The sequence below is a fragment of the Lissotriton vulgaris genome, chromosome 1_1 (genome assembly GCF_964263255.1).
Source record: "Lissotriton vulgaris chromosome 1_1, aLisVul1.2, whole genome shotgun sequence".
Lineage (NCBI taxonomy): Eukaryota > Metazoa > Chordata > Amphibia > Caudata > Salamandridae > Lissotriton > Lissotriton vulgaris.
Window position 1 is genome coordinate 1,639,024,593 of NC_141685.1, and position 16,137 is coordinate 1,639,040,729.

General features: G+C 46.4%; 1 protein-coding gene across 1 annotated transcript in view; it reads left to right on the forward strand.

Annotated features, from left to right (window-relative positions):
* RBM28 (RNA binding motif protein 28) overlaps positions 1-16,137 on the forward strand; it is a 150,996-nt gene that overhangs the window by 95,184 nt on the left and 39,675 nt on the right. Inside the window, exons 13-14 of the mRNA XM_086918872.1 lie at positions 10,708-10,772; positions 15,532-15,690. Coding sequence (XP_086774998.1) covers positions 10,708-10,772; positions 15,532-15,690 — 224 coding nt within the window. The remainder of the gene's footprint in view (positions 1-10,707; positions 10,773-15,531; positions 15,691-16,137) is intronic.

A 16,137-nucleotide genomic window follows, 5' to 3' on the forward strand; every position in this document is an offset into this window, starting at 1 on the left:
ACAAAAGTGAGTTCTGTTCCACTGTGGGCAGAGACTTAGGTTGAATAAGGGGCAAGGGTGAGGTTGCAGGGCCATTTGTGCAGGGCAGTGCCACTAATCGGAGGTGCACACCTGCAATTGTAGTCATTATTGCGCGGCCAGTTAGTCCTATAATAAGGAGGTAATGCAGGTGTTAGGCTTGTTGGGCAGCTTCAGTGCTCCATAACGGCTGGCAGGCTGTTTCTTGGATGCTCCTGAAGTCCATCTCTCACTAATTTCCTGAACATTTACGTGGGTGCTCACCCAACATAACACTGCGCGAAAGCAATCATCAATTTATATACCTTTTTAAACGTCTGCATGTGCGGCGCTAAATTACATTGCGTTGAGCGATCGCTTGTGCAAACTTTAGTAAATAAGGTCCCCAGCGTCCAATGGTTCACATATTTAACTATTTTTAAAAAACAGTCCTCACAGCTAAAATATAAATCATATAAGTAGCGAGGCTATCATTGTTGGTTCATCCAGCTTATAGAAGAGACAGTCGGACTAAAGTTAATTGGCACACAAAGAAACTCATTATATATTTAAAGACCAAAGTCAGTTATACAATTGATCACTATTCCTTTCCATTGGTGAGAAATATTTTCTGACACATTATCATTAAAGATGTGCCCTTTATTTTCTGAACAACTGGGAACCAACATAGCTTTTAAAATAGGTGGCTTTTACAACAAATACTTTGTATTTCTGCGCGGTGTTGCTACAATAACCACAATAGAAAGAGGGTACCAAACTGTGCTAAATTTCTCGCAATCACGAGCCGAATTCTGGTTAATGCGTTGTACCACGTATCCCCCACTTGAATCTTGAATGTCACTCTGGCCATGAAGCAATATATTTTTTAAGCGTTGCACATATTTTCATTATGCAAGTCGCCACGTGGATGTAGTACTAAGGTGGGCGGGCTCATGCGTGTGGTGGGGTTGGCCAAGATCTGAAATGCAAAGCACAACATTTTCGGCTTCTGAGCAAGGTCTTTGGGAACCCGGGCAGAAGCAGAGTAGAGATAAACAAGCACGGCCTTAATCGCTCTGAAAGAGAAAAAAAAAGCCGGCGCGAGCGCCATCTGTTTCCAATTAACGTGAATGCGAGACGCGGGCGTGATAATTGGAAACAGATGGCGCTGATGCTCGCTCTCGCAAGCCATAGGCCGTGGGCAGATGCAAAGGTAGGACATGTAGCCGCCTTTGCCCAATTGTGTGCTGTCTTTCTTAGAAAGACGCATGCAAAGGCCAATAGCGTGTGAGCAAAAAAAAAAAAAAACACAGACGTGTGGTCAGAGTTGGAAGTCCTTACAATAAGCCTCGCAGAGCAGCGCATGCACGCTGGCTCAGGTGAAACCTACAAAGTGAACACTGCAATTTCTGGGTTCTGCAATGTTATCCTATGGAAGAAGGAGCAAGTTCTGCAAATGAGTACAGCACATAGACTTACAGGACCAATCTCCAGGAGTTAAGGTGAGAGCTGGGCAAGGTCCAAGGCAACGCCAAATGTACAACCAGCAGCATGAGGGTGGCAGTGTGCAGGGTGCAAATCAGCGTCGGGACTCCAGTTTGTTTCAAGGGGGATTGGTCACTGTAAGAAGAGGCTGCCGGCTCTGACTAGATAGACAGTTTGGCGGAACCAGCAAGTTGTCTCACGCCTTGCAATGCTTGGGGACAGGAGGACACCTTTGATCCTCTTCACCAAGGCCCAGGGGTGACAGGTGCAGGAGTGTCCTTAGGCGTCTGGTTTTTCCTTACCAGAGCAGTTGAGGTTGAGTGGGCCTGTTTGCGGAGGCTGCAGGGAGTCCAGAAGGGGTGAAACCACAATTAACTTGAACTCTGGAGGGCTGGGGAACATTGTTGGCACCATTGTCCCACTTCAGCTCGGGCTGGAGGCGAAAGGTGCAATGGTGGCTTCAGGTGTGGGGTTTTGGCGGTTCCAGAGGGCTCAGAGTCCTTGGAATAGGTCCTCTGTTCACAAGAGGTCTGGAGTCTTTTTTGAAGGCAGGCAGTCCTCTCAAATTTCTGGAGTCCCTGTTGCAGGACGAGTCGACTTTGGCACCTTTTCTGATGAGGGATGCAGACAGACTGTCAGGGATGGTGCCAGGTTAGCTGCTGCTTCTCCGCTTTTGCGGCTCTTCGGGATCCTCTCTCTCCAGGATTTACTTCTCTGGTGCCAGAAACTCTCTTAAATACTGAATTTAGTGGTGTTAGGGGAGTGTAGGGCATTAGACTATTGACTATGTTTCTTGGGGTCACTACGCACCTTATACGACCACTTCCGATGGGAAGTGGGTATAACCCTGTCCCAGAATTTCTAAGTATGCCATCACAAATATGGACACTTCTGAAAAACCGTGTCCACTTCACAGTAGCCCACCTTAGGGGTGGTATTAGCCTGAAGGTGGCACGCGTACCTGAATTATTTTCCCACCTATCCAGGGACCTAAGGGACTCTGGATAGGTGGGATGACTTCCTCTCCTGTGAGGGGAACCAGATTCGCATTCCAAAGGCGGTAGCTTTTTTGAAGCTTGCCGGCCCAAGGAGGCTAATCAGCAGGTCATCCTGTGGGTGGGGGTATTACACCCTCTTCCCAGACAGGCTTTTGTTTTGGGTCTCCTGAGAGCAAAGGCTCTCACCCTAGGAGGTCAGAACATCATCTTAGGTGGCAGGCCGGCAGAAACCACCCAGCAAAGACACCAGGGACTGGTAGGTTTTCAGGGGGCCCTATTTAGTACCTCAGGCCTTAGGAACCAGGGTAACATTTACTTGGGACTTTCAGAGGGGGACTAAAGGTTTTGTCAATAGAGGGAACAATTTTACAGTTTTGGGCAGGAGCTCTGGCACTGGGGACCTTTTTGACATGGTCACCCACACTTTTTGCCTAGTACATGATGTTCCCAAAACTGTACAATTGTTCCTCCAATTGGACAAAATCTTTAGCACACTCTGTAAGTCCCTAGTAAATGGTACCGTAGTTCCATTTACTAGGGACTTCAGGGCTGTAGCACGAGTTGTGCCACTGTTAGGGACTCCTCAAGTACAAGCAAGACTGCCATTGCAGGCTGCGTGCCTTGTTGCAGACAAAGTGTAAACATGACATCTCACACATCCCTGTGTGCCAAGGCCTCTAACACTACATGTGATATTTGTAAGTCAACCCCACGGCAAGCCCTAAGGCAGGGTGCCTGAATATTACATTATTTATTCAAAGAGTTCCATATAGCGCTGGCCTGACCGGAATGTATCAGAGCGCTTTACATGAGAATCAACAATGTAACAGAAAAAGTTCAACAATTACACAATACATAAAAAAATAGGCAATACATTAGGAGAGGAGAGAAAGGAGAGAGAAAAGTAGTGGAGGGCGCAGGGGAGGTGAGAAAGGGAGGATAAGGGAAGAGACAACAAGTAGAGACGAAAGGAAGTCTGTTAAAAAACCGACTGGGTAGGTGACGACCTAGGAGGGAAACCACGGCCCATCTCCTCTATAGCTAAACCAGGGAGCTCCATCGGGCATCAAACAAAATAGTTCAGTCTCAAAAAATTCAGAGAGGAGAGGCATAAATAGAGGGAGGATGCAGGAAGAGATGACAGTTGAGTCGAAAGGAAGTCTGTCTAAAGACCGACTGGGTAGGTGACGTCCAAGGAGGGAATCCCCGACCTGTCTCCCCTATAGCTAACCCAAGTAGCTCCATCGGGCATCAGACAAAATAGCTAGATCTCAATTGATGAGGGAAAGTTCACAGATAAACAGGGTGGGGGACTAAGGGCCAGGACAGGTGAGGGCAATGGTCAGTAGCAGGAAAGTGGAGAAGAGTAGAGTGGGGAGGTCGATAAGGTCAGGAGAGACACGGGAGGGTTTGTTGCAGCCGTCATTTTTAGGCAGGTACAGGCAGTATATACGAAAACACATTTTAGGAGTATGGAGGAAGGATAAATAGGAAGGATAGGGTTAAGGGGGAAGGAGGGAGATAATGGCAGGAGAGATGAAGGAAGGTCTGCCCAATGTCCGGCTGGGTAGGTGAGCGTCTGAGGAGGGAATCCACAGCCCATCTCCCCTATAGCTATCGGGATAGCTCCACCGGTCATCGGTCCGGTAGTAAGGTCTCAGCGTTCAAGGGAAAGTTCACAGGGTAAATGTCCTGAAGGGTGTGCAGGTTCCATGTCGGATAGGGGTAAGAGGGGAGGGTGAAGGGGGAAGGAGGGAGATGACGGCAGGAGAGACGAAGGATGGTCAACCCAATATCCGGCTGGGTAGGTGACGGCTGAGGAGGGAATCCACAGCCCATCTCCCCTATAGCTATCGTGGTAGCTCCACCGGTCATCGGTCAGGTAGTAAGTTCTCCGCGGTCAAGGGAAAGTTCACAGGGTAAATGTCCTGAAGGGTGTGCAGGTTCCAGGTCGGATAGGGGTAAGAGGGGAGGGTGAAGGGGGAAGGAGGGAGATGACGGCAGGAGAGACGAAGAAAGGTCTGCCCAATATCCGGCTGGGTAGGTGACGGCTGAGGAGAGAAACCACAGCCCATCTCCCCTATAGCTATCGGGGTAGCTCCACCGGGCATCGGTCAGGGAGCAAGGTCTCCGCAGTCGAGGGACAGATTACAGGGTAAATGTCATGAAGGGTGTGCAGGATCCACGTTGGATGAGGGCTAAGATCAAGGTTCTGGTCGATGACCAAATGTTTGATAGTCCAGAAGTAGAAGTACATCGTGGTGAGGTCAACCGTGGCGGCCATCTTGTGGTCAGGCAAAGTTCTTCTTGCTTAATCCTCAGGCTGATCGGGTTCATTCCAGTAGGTCTGGAACCCATGATTACTGTTACAGTGTATTATTGCAGCCTTTAAGCCGAGGAAACAGACACAGGGCATCCCTTGTGGTGTAACTTGGCTCCCTGGTGACAATCGGCGGCAGGCGCCATTTCGAAGTCAGGCACGTTTCAGTAGGGACACTCTAGGAATAAAAATTGCTGGCTATGACCAGAGCGTCACCAATTGGCCCCTGTGAAGCTAGCGGTTCAGACTAGCGTCAATATTTAATTCCAGAGGTGATAATCAGCAGCTATCAATCCAGCGTTGACTCGGCACTTGGCAACCGGAGCTGCAGCTATGTCACAAACAGTCACTGAGGGAGACCACAGTACCACCTGCCTAAATGCCCCGCAATGCTCCCAGCCAATTAAAAAAAATATGTCCAGACTCCACATTAAGGAGATCAGCTCAGCTACTATTCTTGGGGGTAGCACCACAATAATAACGCTTCACAGTCATCCGCTAGTCTGGTCCGTTTGTTAATTAGCATGATGCACGTTTCACTCACCCCACCACAAGTGCCAGGAGCGCTGATCCGTTACAGCCCGGTACACTCCCAGCGCAGCCGGACACGCACCTCACTTGTTGCAGCACCTGGGGACAGCACCTCCACACATTTCTGCACGAGAATAACTCCATCATCTGCCGCCTTGTGAAACCGCAACCCCTCGCCCAGATCTCCTATAGCAGGCGCCCTCTGGGAGCGTGATCTGCAGTGATTCCGCCTCATCCAAGATGGCGGCCTCCGCGTCCGGTCTGTATTCAGTTTCGTTTTTGTTTTCCCAGGATTAGCCTCGCCGTCTGATTAAGCGGGAAAGTATTTTTCAGCCTCCCCCCAACCCCCCCGCCCCCTTCTTGCCTCGTTTGCACCGCCACCCCTCCCCCCTCCTGCTGTGCCGGTTACCGCTTTGCGGTACGAACTGCGCTTTAGTTGCAACCCCCCCAGTGATTGCGGGTGGTCGCTTTGGATCGCTCTGGTTGTGGTGGTGGTTTTGCTTCCCTCCTGACCTGTGTGTTGGGCGCTTCCCGGGGTTAGGCAGCTTCGATGGGTTCCATGGGCATTTGTGTCTTTGCTCGCTTTGCTTTACGATCAGTTTCGGTTATACATCGCCATCTTGGGTCTCGTGTCTGCGCCCGGCAAACGTCTGGAAATCGGACTTTATCCTCTTCGCTAGTTTCTCTTTTCGCTTGGCTCTTCTGCCCCAGTCATTCCGATGCACGAAGGTGTAATTCCTGTGTCCTTTGGTTTCGGTGTGGTGTTCTATGACTGCCAGTACAAGTGATCAGAGAAGCAATTTTAAAACATGTGATGGACACTGGAGAAAACGAGATCCCCAGCTACATGAAGGCTTCACAGAAAATAGGGCTGTTTGGTGTAAAAAATCTCCTATTGATAAACCCACACTGATTTCAGTGGTGGATTTACCAATACGTGCACCCAGAGGGCACCTTAGAGGTGCCTCCTGAAAAACTACCAGCCTCTGGTGTTCTTGCTGACTGGTTTCTGCCAGCCGGCCACCTGAGACTTGTTCTGATCTCCTAGGGCTAGAGCCTTTGCTCTCCGGAAGTCCAGAACAAAAGCCTGGCCAGGAAGAGGGTGCAACACCCCTCTCTCACAGGATGACCTGCTGATTAGCCTCCTTGGGCTGGAAAGCTTCAAAGAAACTGGAGAGGAAGCCCCCAACCCTTCTGTCCTGAGCTCCCTTGCACCTGGACAGGCAGGAAAATTAGCTGGTCCGGTAGGTTTGCGACGTCCAGGCTAATACTTTTCAGAAGTAACCATCTTTGTGTTGGCATACTTAAGAATTCTAGGGCAGGGTTATTCCCGCTTCCTGCAGACAACCTTAGAAGAGAGAGGACACTGAAGAGCAGACAGAAGAGAAGCAGCAGGGGGGGGGGTTGGACTGCCTGCTTTTGAAAGACTCGAGACCTCCTGTGAACAGCAGAACTGTTCTAAAAAACCACCACAAGATAAAACTCCGAGGTCTCTGGAACCACCAAAAACTGTCACCCGCAGCCACCACTGTACCTGTGCCTCCAGCCCGAGTTGAAGTGGGCCAACGGTGCCAACAAGTTTCTCCAACCCCCCAGATCTTAAGTCCATCGGTGTTTCACCCCTCCTAAACTCCCCAATGTCGCCTGCATGCCGACTCACTCGACTGCTTCAGTAAGGAAAAACCTGACACCTAAGGATACCTCTGCACTCATCGCCCCTGGACCTTGTAGAAGAGGACCAATGGTGTCCTCCCCGCCCAAGCATCGCAGGGTTTGAGCCCACTTGTTGGTTCAGCCCGACTGGCTTCCTAGCCAGAGCTTGGCTGCTGCCTCTTTTTACAGTGACCAATCCCCATTGAAACATATTGGGCTCCTGACGCAGTTTTGCTACCGACACCCGGCCGCCCTCGTGCAGCTGATTGTATACTGCTGGTGCTGCCTTGGACCTTGCCCCCAGCACAGAACTCCTGGAGATTGGTCCTGTAAGTCGATGTACTGTACCTGTTTGCAGAACTTGTTCTTTCTTCACTAGGATAACATTGCAGAACTTTGAAATTGCAGTGACCATTTTTTTATGTGAATAATGTGAAAAGAATTTATATTTCAAAACGTACTTACCTGAACGATTTTTCTCTGGTGCCGTAACATACATAGAGGTACTTGCTATTTTTTTAGGTCTCGCCTAGCGATGCAGCGCATGCATTGCTCACCTCGGCGAGATGTATTTTTGGGAGTTTTGCGTCCGAAGGGGGACAGGAGATGTGCACTTGCCCGGACAGCCGATGTGCACGCTCATGGCGTCTCTTTCAGCTTGCGTCCGGACAGCCGATGTGCATGCTCACTGCGTCTCTGTCAGCTTGCGCCTGGTGAGTGCTTGGAGAGATGTCTGAGATCTGGACCAGTGATACAGTAGCCCACATAGACCCAGTACAGCAAGTCCCGTCACAGAGGGACTGAGCGCTACTTCACAGAGTGACTGCTATGGGTGGGGCAGAGTGCATTTTGGGAGTTGTAGTTTCTTCATGACAACTGGGTAAATGAGCCACACTCATGCATTCATATTGAAATCTGCTCTGCCAGCACCACTACCATTGAACCAAGGAAATTGGGATGCAGGTAGGCCTACCATGGTGTTATAAGTGGGTAGCTGTTTTGTGATCTATTACCTTGCACTATGCACGCTGTTTCTACCTCGCCACATCTCATGATTTAGTGGACACTGAGCATTTTTTTCTGTGAAACAAAGCTGTCGTTTTTAATTAATATTAACTTGTAGCCACCTACGTCCCTGCATAGGGCCTTTCTCTGCAACCACGTAAACCCTGCCTCAAATTTCGGCAGAAAAAGGGGCGACATTTTGGAGTAGAAACTGGCCTGAGGGAATGAAGCAGAGGCGTGTCAGACTTGATTAGATGGGAGGTAAAAAAAATCGCCCTCTCATTCCCTGTTCAATTGCAGTAAAACTGTAGTTTAATTAGCACCTACAGTGGAATGTATTGCCCCACGGCTCAGTGGGTTTGGAGAATGTAAATTTAAACTTCGAGTGGAGGCTAGAACTGCAAGCTCCGCGAGACAGCATGGATCTGAAGCATCCGGAAGGAGAAAGCCCGCCTCCTCATATGGGCAGAAAAGACCTCTGTGTGCCAAGTGTCTTACAGACAGGCCTTAAAGCTGCACTGCCGTTTTTAATAACATATTTTATTGGCATTTAAACAGATGCAGCTCAGACAGGGTAACTGGCATTATTTGCATTGCAAGTCAAAGACAACATAAAATGATAAGGTATGAACAGGTTGCCAATATGTATACATTCTTCCTGCCATTGTTTTATGGTCAAATAATGTAGTTGATCTTGAGGAAAAGAAATGGAGACCTTGACATTATAATTGTCAGTTGTGTAGCGAACGTGTGTCACTTGTGCATGGCGCCCTTGTAGTAGCTGCCAAGTTTCCCAGGTCCATGCCTGATGTGCTGCTCCAGGCTGTTTTTTCTTTTCTTTGACTTGAATGCAGCATCTGACCGGTAGGGTCTGAAAGGCGGAGGTGGTGTGGGCTTGGAAGGCCCACGTGTCCAATGTGTCCTATATGGGTACCGTTTAACGCTGTGTTTAAGGTACACAAGTGTGCTCTCGTCACGTTGCACTGAACTTGGCCAGGGTGGCAAGAGTGTGGTTGCACAGGAATGCTTTTTTGTATGGAAGAGTTTGCTTAGCCTCTCCAATGTCTCAGAACATCACTGGCTAACTTCATATGCGAAGCCTGTTGTATTGAAGTATTCTTTATTTACAAATATAGAACTGATACAAGTTGCAATCACTGATTAAAAAAAAAACAACAAAAAAAATAGGCGTTCAATAAACTGAACTTTATTTTACAAATATCAAGAGGTTGCAGTCAGAGATGAATGTGCTAGTAATTGAGTTCAATTTTTTTTCCGAAAAACTTTCCTCGTACCAATGCCAACCACTGCCCGTGCATGAGCCGCGTCAAACAGTCATCAGAGCAGTGCTCGCACAAGCTCCTTCCAGCCCTCTGGTGACCAGGCATTTGCAATGCAATAGGTCTTGCATTTATGCGAGTTTGAGCTATGGACATTGCAACTAACATTGCCTTTTATTTTTGTTTTAGTTTTAAAAACATAAATAAAAGGAATTGTCATTTACAATGCCATTAGCTTAAACTCTAACTGCGAGACCTATTGCATTGCAAATGCTTGTTATTAATTGTTGTGGATTTCCTTCTTGAGTCGTGTGTGCGTCCTTTATTTATTTATCATTGTGTGTATTTGCAAATGTCTTGCACTCCTCTGTGTTAAGCTTGGGGCTGCTCGACAATATACCCCCCTAATATAGCTCTCTGGGATTGCATAGCAAGCCCCTGTCCACTCATAAGGGAACCCCTGTACTGTTTACATGGTATGTCAGATTCTTGATATATCACATAAAGAGCCAGCTTCCCACGCATTGTGTCTGACAACTTAGTGAACACTGTAAAATTTCACATTGGTTGTTCTTTCCACACATTGCTTCTTTATCATAGAATGACCTGATTTGAAAAAATGCCCTGCTTACAACCTTTTTGCCACTGACAACACTGCTGTAAGGGACAAATTACATCTCACAGCAGAGCTACATTTCCTCCCTAATCCCCATCTATCTATATAAAGTTCTGGAAGAGGGCTTATACCACAGGCTGTTCATTTTTCACCCAAAAGCCATCCAATGTCCTCAGCCCTAATCTGGGATCTACTTTCACTTTGAAGTATTTTAATGACCGCTTATCCCCTGTGTCTGCTATTGCAGCTTAACTTACTTGTTTTCCATTCAGTCCCTTTAGCCTTTGTCTTTTTTTCATATTTTATTTATGAAACAGAAGTCTTTCAATAAGTTGATGAGTTTGATTAAATTAAACCAGTAAAAACAAACAACATTTTGTACAATATGAGCAGGGATCAAATGGGGGAAGGCTGTAGATTGTGGTGTTGTGTCAGACAGTCCTAGCCTTGTTCATTTTATTTGACCTGAAGCTCACAAATTCGCTGTCAAATCACTGTCTAGCCTGAAAGTCTTAATTGCATTAAAGTTTGGTTGGATCTGCCTTTTAAACTTTTTTGCTACATACTATTTCGATGCTCTCTTTTATACATATGGTGAAGACCAATGTGTGTTTAATGAAGAAATGTAAGATTAACAGTGAACAGATGTGTTGGTGTGTTTCAAAGAATGTTTTCTACTCAATTGGGACGAGCAGTAGTGCAGTTGGATTCTTCGCTTTCCATAGTGTTCATAAGACCCATTTCGGAAGCCTTTGGAATTCATGAACCTAGTGTTGAATGTTATCCTTTTAACCTTCTTCGCCTTTTTTTTCTTACCTGCAGTGATTCGTGCTGGGACAAAAGCTGCGGAAGGACTGAGTGCTGCTGACCTTGACAAAAGAGCACGAGTAAGTGCAGGGCTCACACCACTCTGCTCATTGTGCCACAGAAGCCATTTCACAGTGTTGGAATATATTCAGTACTGCAGATCTAGAGACCAGGCATTTGGTTTAGGAATGGGTCAGTGAGATGAGGTTGAAGAACACAGTTTGTAATGTTTTTTTTTTCTCCATTTTCTGTAGCGGTATTGTGCTTAAAATGCATTAGTGCACTTTACAAGTAACAAAAGAAGCTTACAAGATTGGTACTGGGTTGCTGGGATTGAGAGGATTACAATAACAGATTCAACTAATGGGTTGTGGGAATGAACATAACAAATTCAGTGGCATACTTACAAGGTTAGCCAAGAAGTCGGAGTAGGTGCACTTACAGAAGGCAAGATGTTCTGTCTGTGAGCTGAGCAGAAGCAAGATAGTGCTAGTTGTGATGCCAGTGAAGTATTGTTTTATTGCTAGAGATCTCATCCGATTTGGGGCTTCCAGTTGAAGTGTGTTTTCTTCAACTCTCCTCTGCCCTTCTGAAATAGTGAGTACTGATGCCAGTTAAGAGTGGTGCAGAAATACAGACCTTGTAAGTTAGTGAACAGAGTTTAAACTTTATTCTAGTCATGATTGGAGGCCAATTTTCTTTAACACTGAAGATGGGTGATTTAATGCTATCTTTGTAGCTATTAGTAGGGTGTGATGTGAAAGACTGCTTTAATGTGGAGTGAGCTGTGTCTAGGGCACACTGGCTAGAATTGTGATGCCAAGGTCAAGTAAGAAATAAGTGCACGAGCTCCCATTTTCAACTGATTGGGTGTTTAAAAGGTGTTTATTTTTTATTTAAGTGAGTAGAGAAAAGTTTACGGATTTGATAATGTGCCAGATTATGAATGGCATTAAGTGGTGACACTGAAGGATTTCACAGATGAGTAGAGAGATGTGTGGTAATAATATTTGAGTTTATTAAGATTAGTGTCTAGTTTTGGCTTGAGAAGAATACAATGATTATTATTTCTTTTGGTCAGGTATTGTGTGACATCCACTGCTCTATTTCTTTAACCAGCATTTGAGGGTGAAGATAGCATGTGGAAGTTCTTTAATGCACTGTGGATTATCAACATATTGATGTATTGTGACATCAAAACCCCTTACTGTTTAAACGTTTGAGAGAGAGATTGAATAATTTTGGTGAGGAAACTGAGTTTTTGTTGCAGTAGTCCTCCCACGTTTTTCCTGGCATTTGATGCAACTTTGACTGTAGTGCACTCGGCTCCTGCTAAACAGGTCCCCAGTACCAGTGTTCTTTACCCAAAATAAGACCACTGGTCATTTGATCCCCAAGTGACCAGTCCTTTAGCACCTCTGTAAGTCCCTAGTAAGTGGTACTTCTGGTACCTAGGGCATGGGTACTAAAGAGGGTCCCTAAGAGCTGCAGCATATCTTGTGCCACTCTAAGGGACTCAGCACCAAACTCATACAGACTGCTACTGCAGGCTGCGTGTCAAGGTGCTCTAAAAAGTGAAAGCGTGACATGTCACATACCTGTGTGCCATGTCCCCTAATGCTGCGTGTAATATTTGTAAGTCACCCCTACAGCAGGCCTTACAGCCCTAATGCAGGGTGCATTATATTACAAGAGGACATATCTGCATGAGCAGACATACCCCTGTGCTGTCCAGTTCAATTACTGCAAATACAAGTGAAGCCATTTTAAGTACATGTGCTGTACACTGGACAAAAACTAGTTTCCCAGCTATGTGATGGCTTCACTGAAACTAGAAATGTTTCATATCTAACATTTTGTATTAATAAGCCCACATGCAATCCAGGGATGGATTTATTAATATATACACCTAGAGGGCACCTTAGACTTACTTGCTGAAAAACCTACCAACTACTAGTGTGTTGATTGGCTGGTCCTAGCCAGCCTACCACCACAGACTAGTTTCTGACCCCCAGGGGTGGCGCCATTGCACTCGGGAGATCAGGAACGAAGCCTGCTTGGGCAGAAGGTGTTTCCACAGCCTCCCACAGTACGACCTGCGAATTCGCTTGGCAGGCTGAGAGCTTCAAAGTGCCCACCGCCTTTGGTGGTATGCGAATCTGCCTTCCCTCATTGGAGAAAAATTTGACTCGCCAACCAACCTTGTCCCCCCCCCCCGCCACTTCCCCAATCCAGGCCCTATTTAGTTTGAGCCTGGTCAGGTGGAAAAATGTGTACCGAGAGACGTGTTCACCTTCAGGCTAGTTCCACCCCTAAGGTGGGCTACCTGAAGTGAATACGAAAATCAGAAGTCTATTATGTTTGTGATGGCAAACGTAGGATTTCTGGGACAGGGTTATGCCCACTTCCCACAGGAAGTGGCCTTCTAGGGGGTGCAGTGACCCCAGGGGTAAGTAGTCCATTGGCTACTACCCTACACTCCCCTAACGTCCCTAAATCTAGTAATTAGAGGAGCCCCTGCCACCAGGAAATACAATCCTGGCGACCAAAAGAAGGAGGACCGAAGAGTAAGAACTGAGGAAGAGGCAACTGACTTGGCGCCAAACCTGCCGGCCTGTTCGCCTATTCCTGCCAATTGCACCAGAGTCCCGCTCTGCAAGGTCCTGTGCCTCCAAAGCCTGGGAGGACTGCCAGTACTTTTCCAAAGACTCAGGAACTCCTGTGGAACAGCAGAGCTGTTCCCCTGCAGGCACCCAAGAGAGAACTGTGAGGAAAAACCCGACACTGGCAAGCACCACTGCACCCGTTGCTCCAAGTCAGAGTTGAAGTGGGCTAACGTTGACTGCCTGGTCCCCCAGCCCTCCAGAGACTAAGTCCACCCTGGATTGCCCATCTGTGGACTTCTCTATGCTGCCTGCAGCCTCTGTGTGCAGGCCTGCTCTACCGCAAGTGTCTCCGATGCTGAAAACCCAACGCCTCAAGGTACCTCTTCCCCCGTCGCTCCTGGCCCCTGGAAAGGGGACCCAAGGTGTTCCTACGTCCCGTAGCATCATAGGCCTGAGCCCACCTATTGGTTCAGTCTGACTGGTCTCCCAGTCTAAACCTGCAGCCTCTTTTCGACTAGACCGATCCCCATTGACTAACATTGGGCACCCAATGCTGTTTTGCCCCACTGCACCCAGCCACCCTAGTACACCTGGAGGTGACCGGCTAGTGCTGCCTTTGACCTTGCCCTGTACTCAGCCTAAGTCCTGAGGATTGGTTTTATAATTTGCTGTGAAGAACTTGTATGAGGTACTTGTTTTTCCTTCATAGGAGAACATTGCTGCCTATGAAAATAGCACTGTTGACTTTTAAAACCTAAAAGTATTTCTCTTGTAAAACGTACTTACCTCATTGTATTGATTCTGGTTCCTAAATATATATAAAGATACGTGTTATTTTTATAAATGAGTGTGGATCTCCTTGTTGAGTCTTTGTACCATTTATTGACTGATGTGTGTATGTGCAGATGTCTAACACTCCTCTCATAAGTCTAAGGCTGCTCGACCACGCTATACCCTAGAAGAGCACCTTGGAATGGCTAGAAAAAACTCCTGTCCACTTATAAGGGAATACCTGGACTCTTTATATAGTATACCAAAAAGAGTTGTACTGTGCAGCTTCCTATAGTTTGTGCTAATTAAGATTTCGGAGAGGGCACTGCATTTTTTGTGTTCAATGGATAAGGTCTGGTTCCTGATCTTAACCATTTTCTTTCTATGAGAAAGATACATAGAGAACCAATTCAGAACCTGGTTGTGGAACCTCATTCTACATTCGAACACTTTTAAGCATGTATTGCTCAACAGCATCAAATGTTATGGAAAGATCGATAAATATAAGTCAGCAGGAATCACTCTTGATTATTATGTGATAAAGATCACCAAGCACCTTCAAGGTAGCGGTCTCTGTGCTGAATTCAGATATGAAACCTGATTGGTAGTTTGTGAGGAGGTGATTAGGTTTCTCTGTTTGGCTCCTCACTAATGGCCCGCACCTCACTGATGGCGCACTCCTCCTGTGAACCAGCCAAAATTGCATGTTGGTAATCCTCTTCATTAGGCACCTTATGACTTATTTTATCTATAAACCCTGTTCCTTGGAAAATAAAAACTTCTTTGCTGAGGTTTGTCTGGGGCCTGCACTTAACTGAACATTTTTCTGCGTAAGTCTTTAAAATTAAATGCAATTAAAATTCATTTGTCCTAGTATGCCACTGTAGGATGTCGTCTGGGCACGCTGAGCGGAACTGTGCCAAACAGATGCCTGGCTTTATCAGTTGACAGATGAAATTCAAAACTGTATATTAGGTCTGCAACATGTCAAATTCCCATTATTTATTCAAACATCTCAGCAAATTTCTCGCTCTCAAACTCTGCTCATGACCCCTTTCTGCCACTTAATTTTTATAAAGATCTTATGTCTAGACAGCACATTTATACCACCACAGCACTTTTCTGGGGAGCACACTGCACAAAATCTCCAGGACGTCTAATCCTTTCTTCAAGAAAACTTACCTCTTCCCAGTGCTTTCTGCTAGTGATTTATCTACGCATCATCTGATAAATACAACCACCATGCTCTCTCCCTAGATCTGTAATCCCGGCACCATGCCTACATAGAGCATTTGAAATACTCAATACTACTACTCTGAAGTATGCTTGCAAATCTATAACCATAATGACATAATAACATAGAAGAACGGTTTATTTTGTGGGATTGTTGCCCTTTTGTCTCTGTGCTCTTCTAAATGTGCTGTGACCTTTTCACAAGAGACTTTTCTTTTTACTCCATCAGTTTGAAGACCTGAAGCGTCAAAAGCTGAAGGATCAGAACATCTTTGTCTCCAAAACCAGGCTGTGTGTGCACAACATTCCCAAGTCGGTGGACGATAAACGCTTAAGGGCACTGTTTTTGGAAGCAGCAGGTGGTGGGAAAAACGTGCGGCTCAAGGAGGTAGGATTCATGTGTTAAGTTTATCTCGTGGTTTCGTTGATCAGAAGTGTTACTTTTGTTTGGCTCCTTGTCTCTCATGTTCCACGCTGTCTTTTGTGGATATGTTAAGTTTTAAAGCACTAAAATCCAAAATTATATCTGGGAGCTGAGCTGCAAGATACAGAGCTGTTAGCGTCGTTTTTTCAAAAAATGGGGTTTGAATTCAATAACCATTCTAAAACTATGCTATTGTGCCGGAGCACTTCCCTCCACGTCTATCCTTTTTACAGTGCTCCCTTTCAAGTAGAAATGATGCAGGGCCCCTACCTTGAGTGCTCCTGAAGCAGTGGTAAAACGGGCGCCATTACAGCAGTATAGATCTTGAGGGTCACCTTCAGTTCAGAGAGGTGGTACTCAAAACCTTGCTGTATACAGCTCAAGCTCCACACCAGACTACCACCTACACTG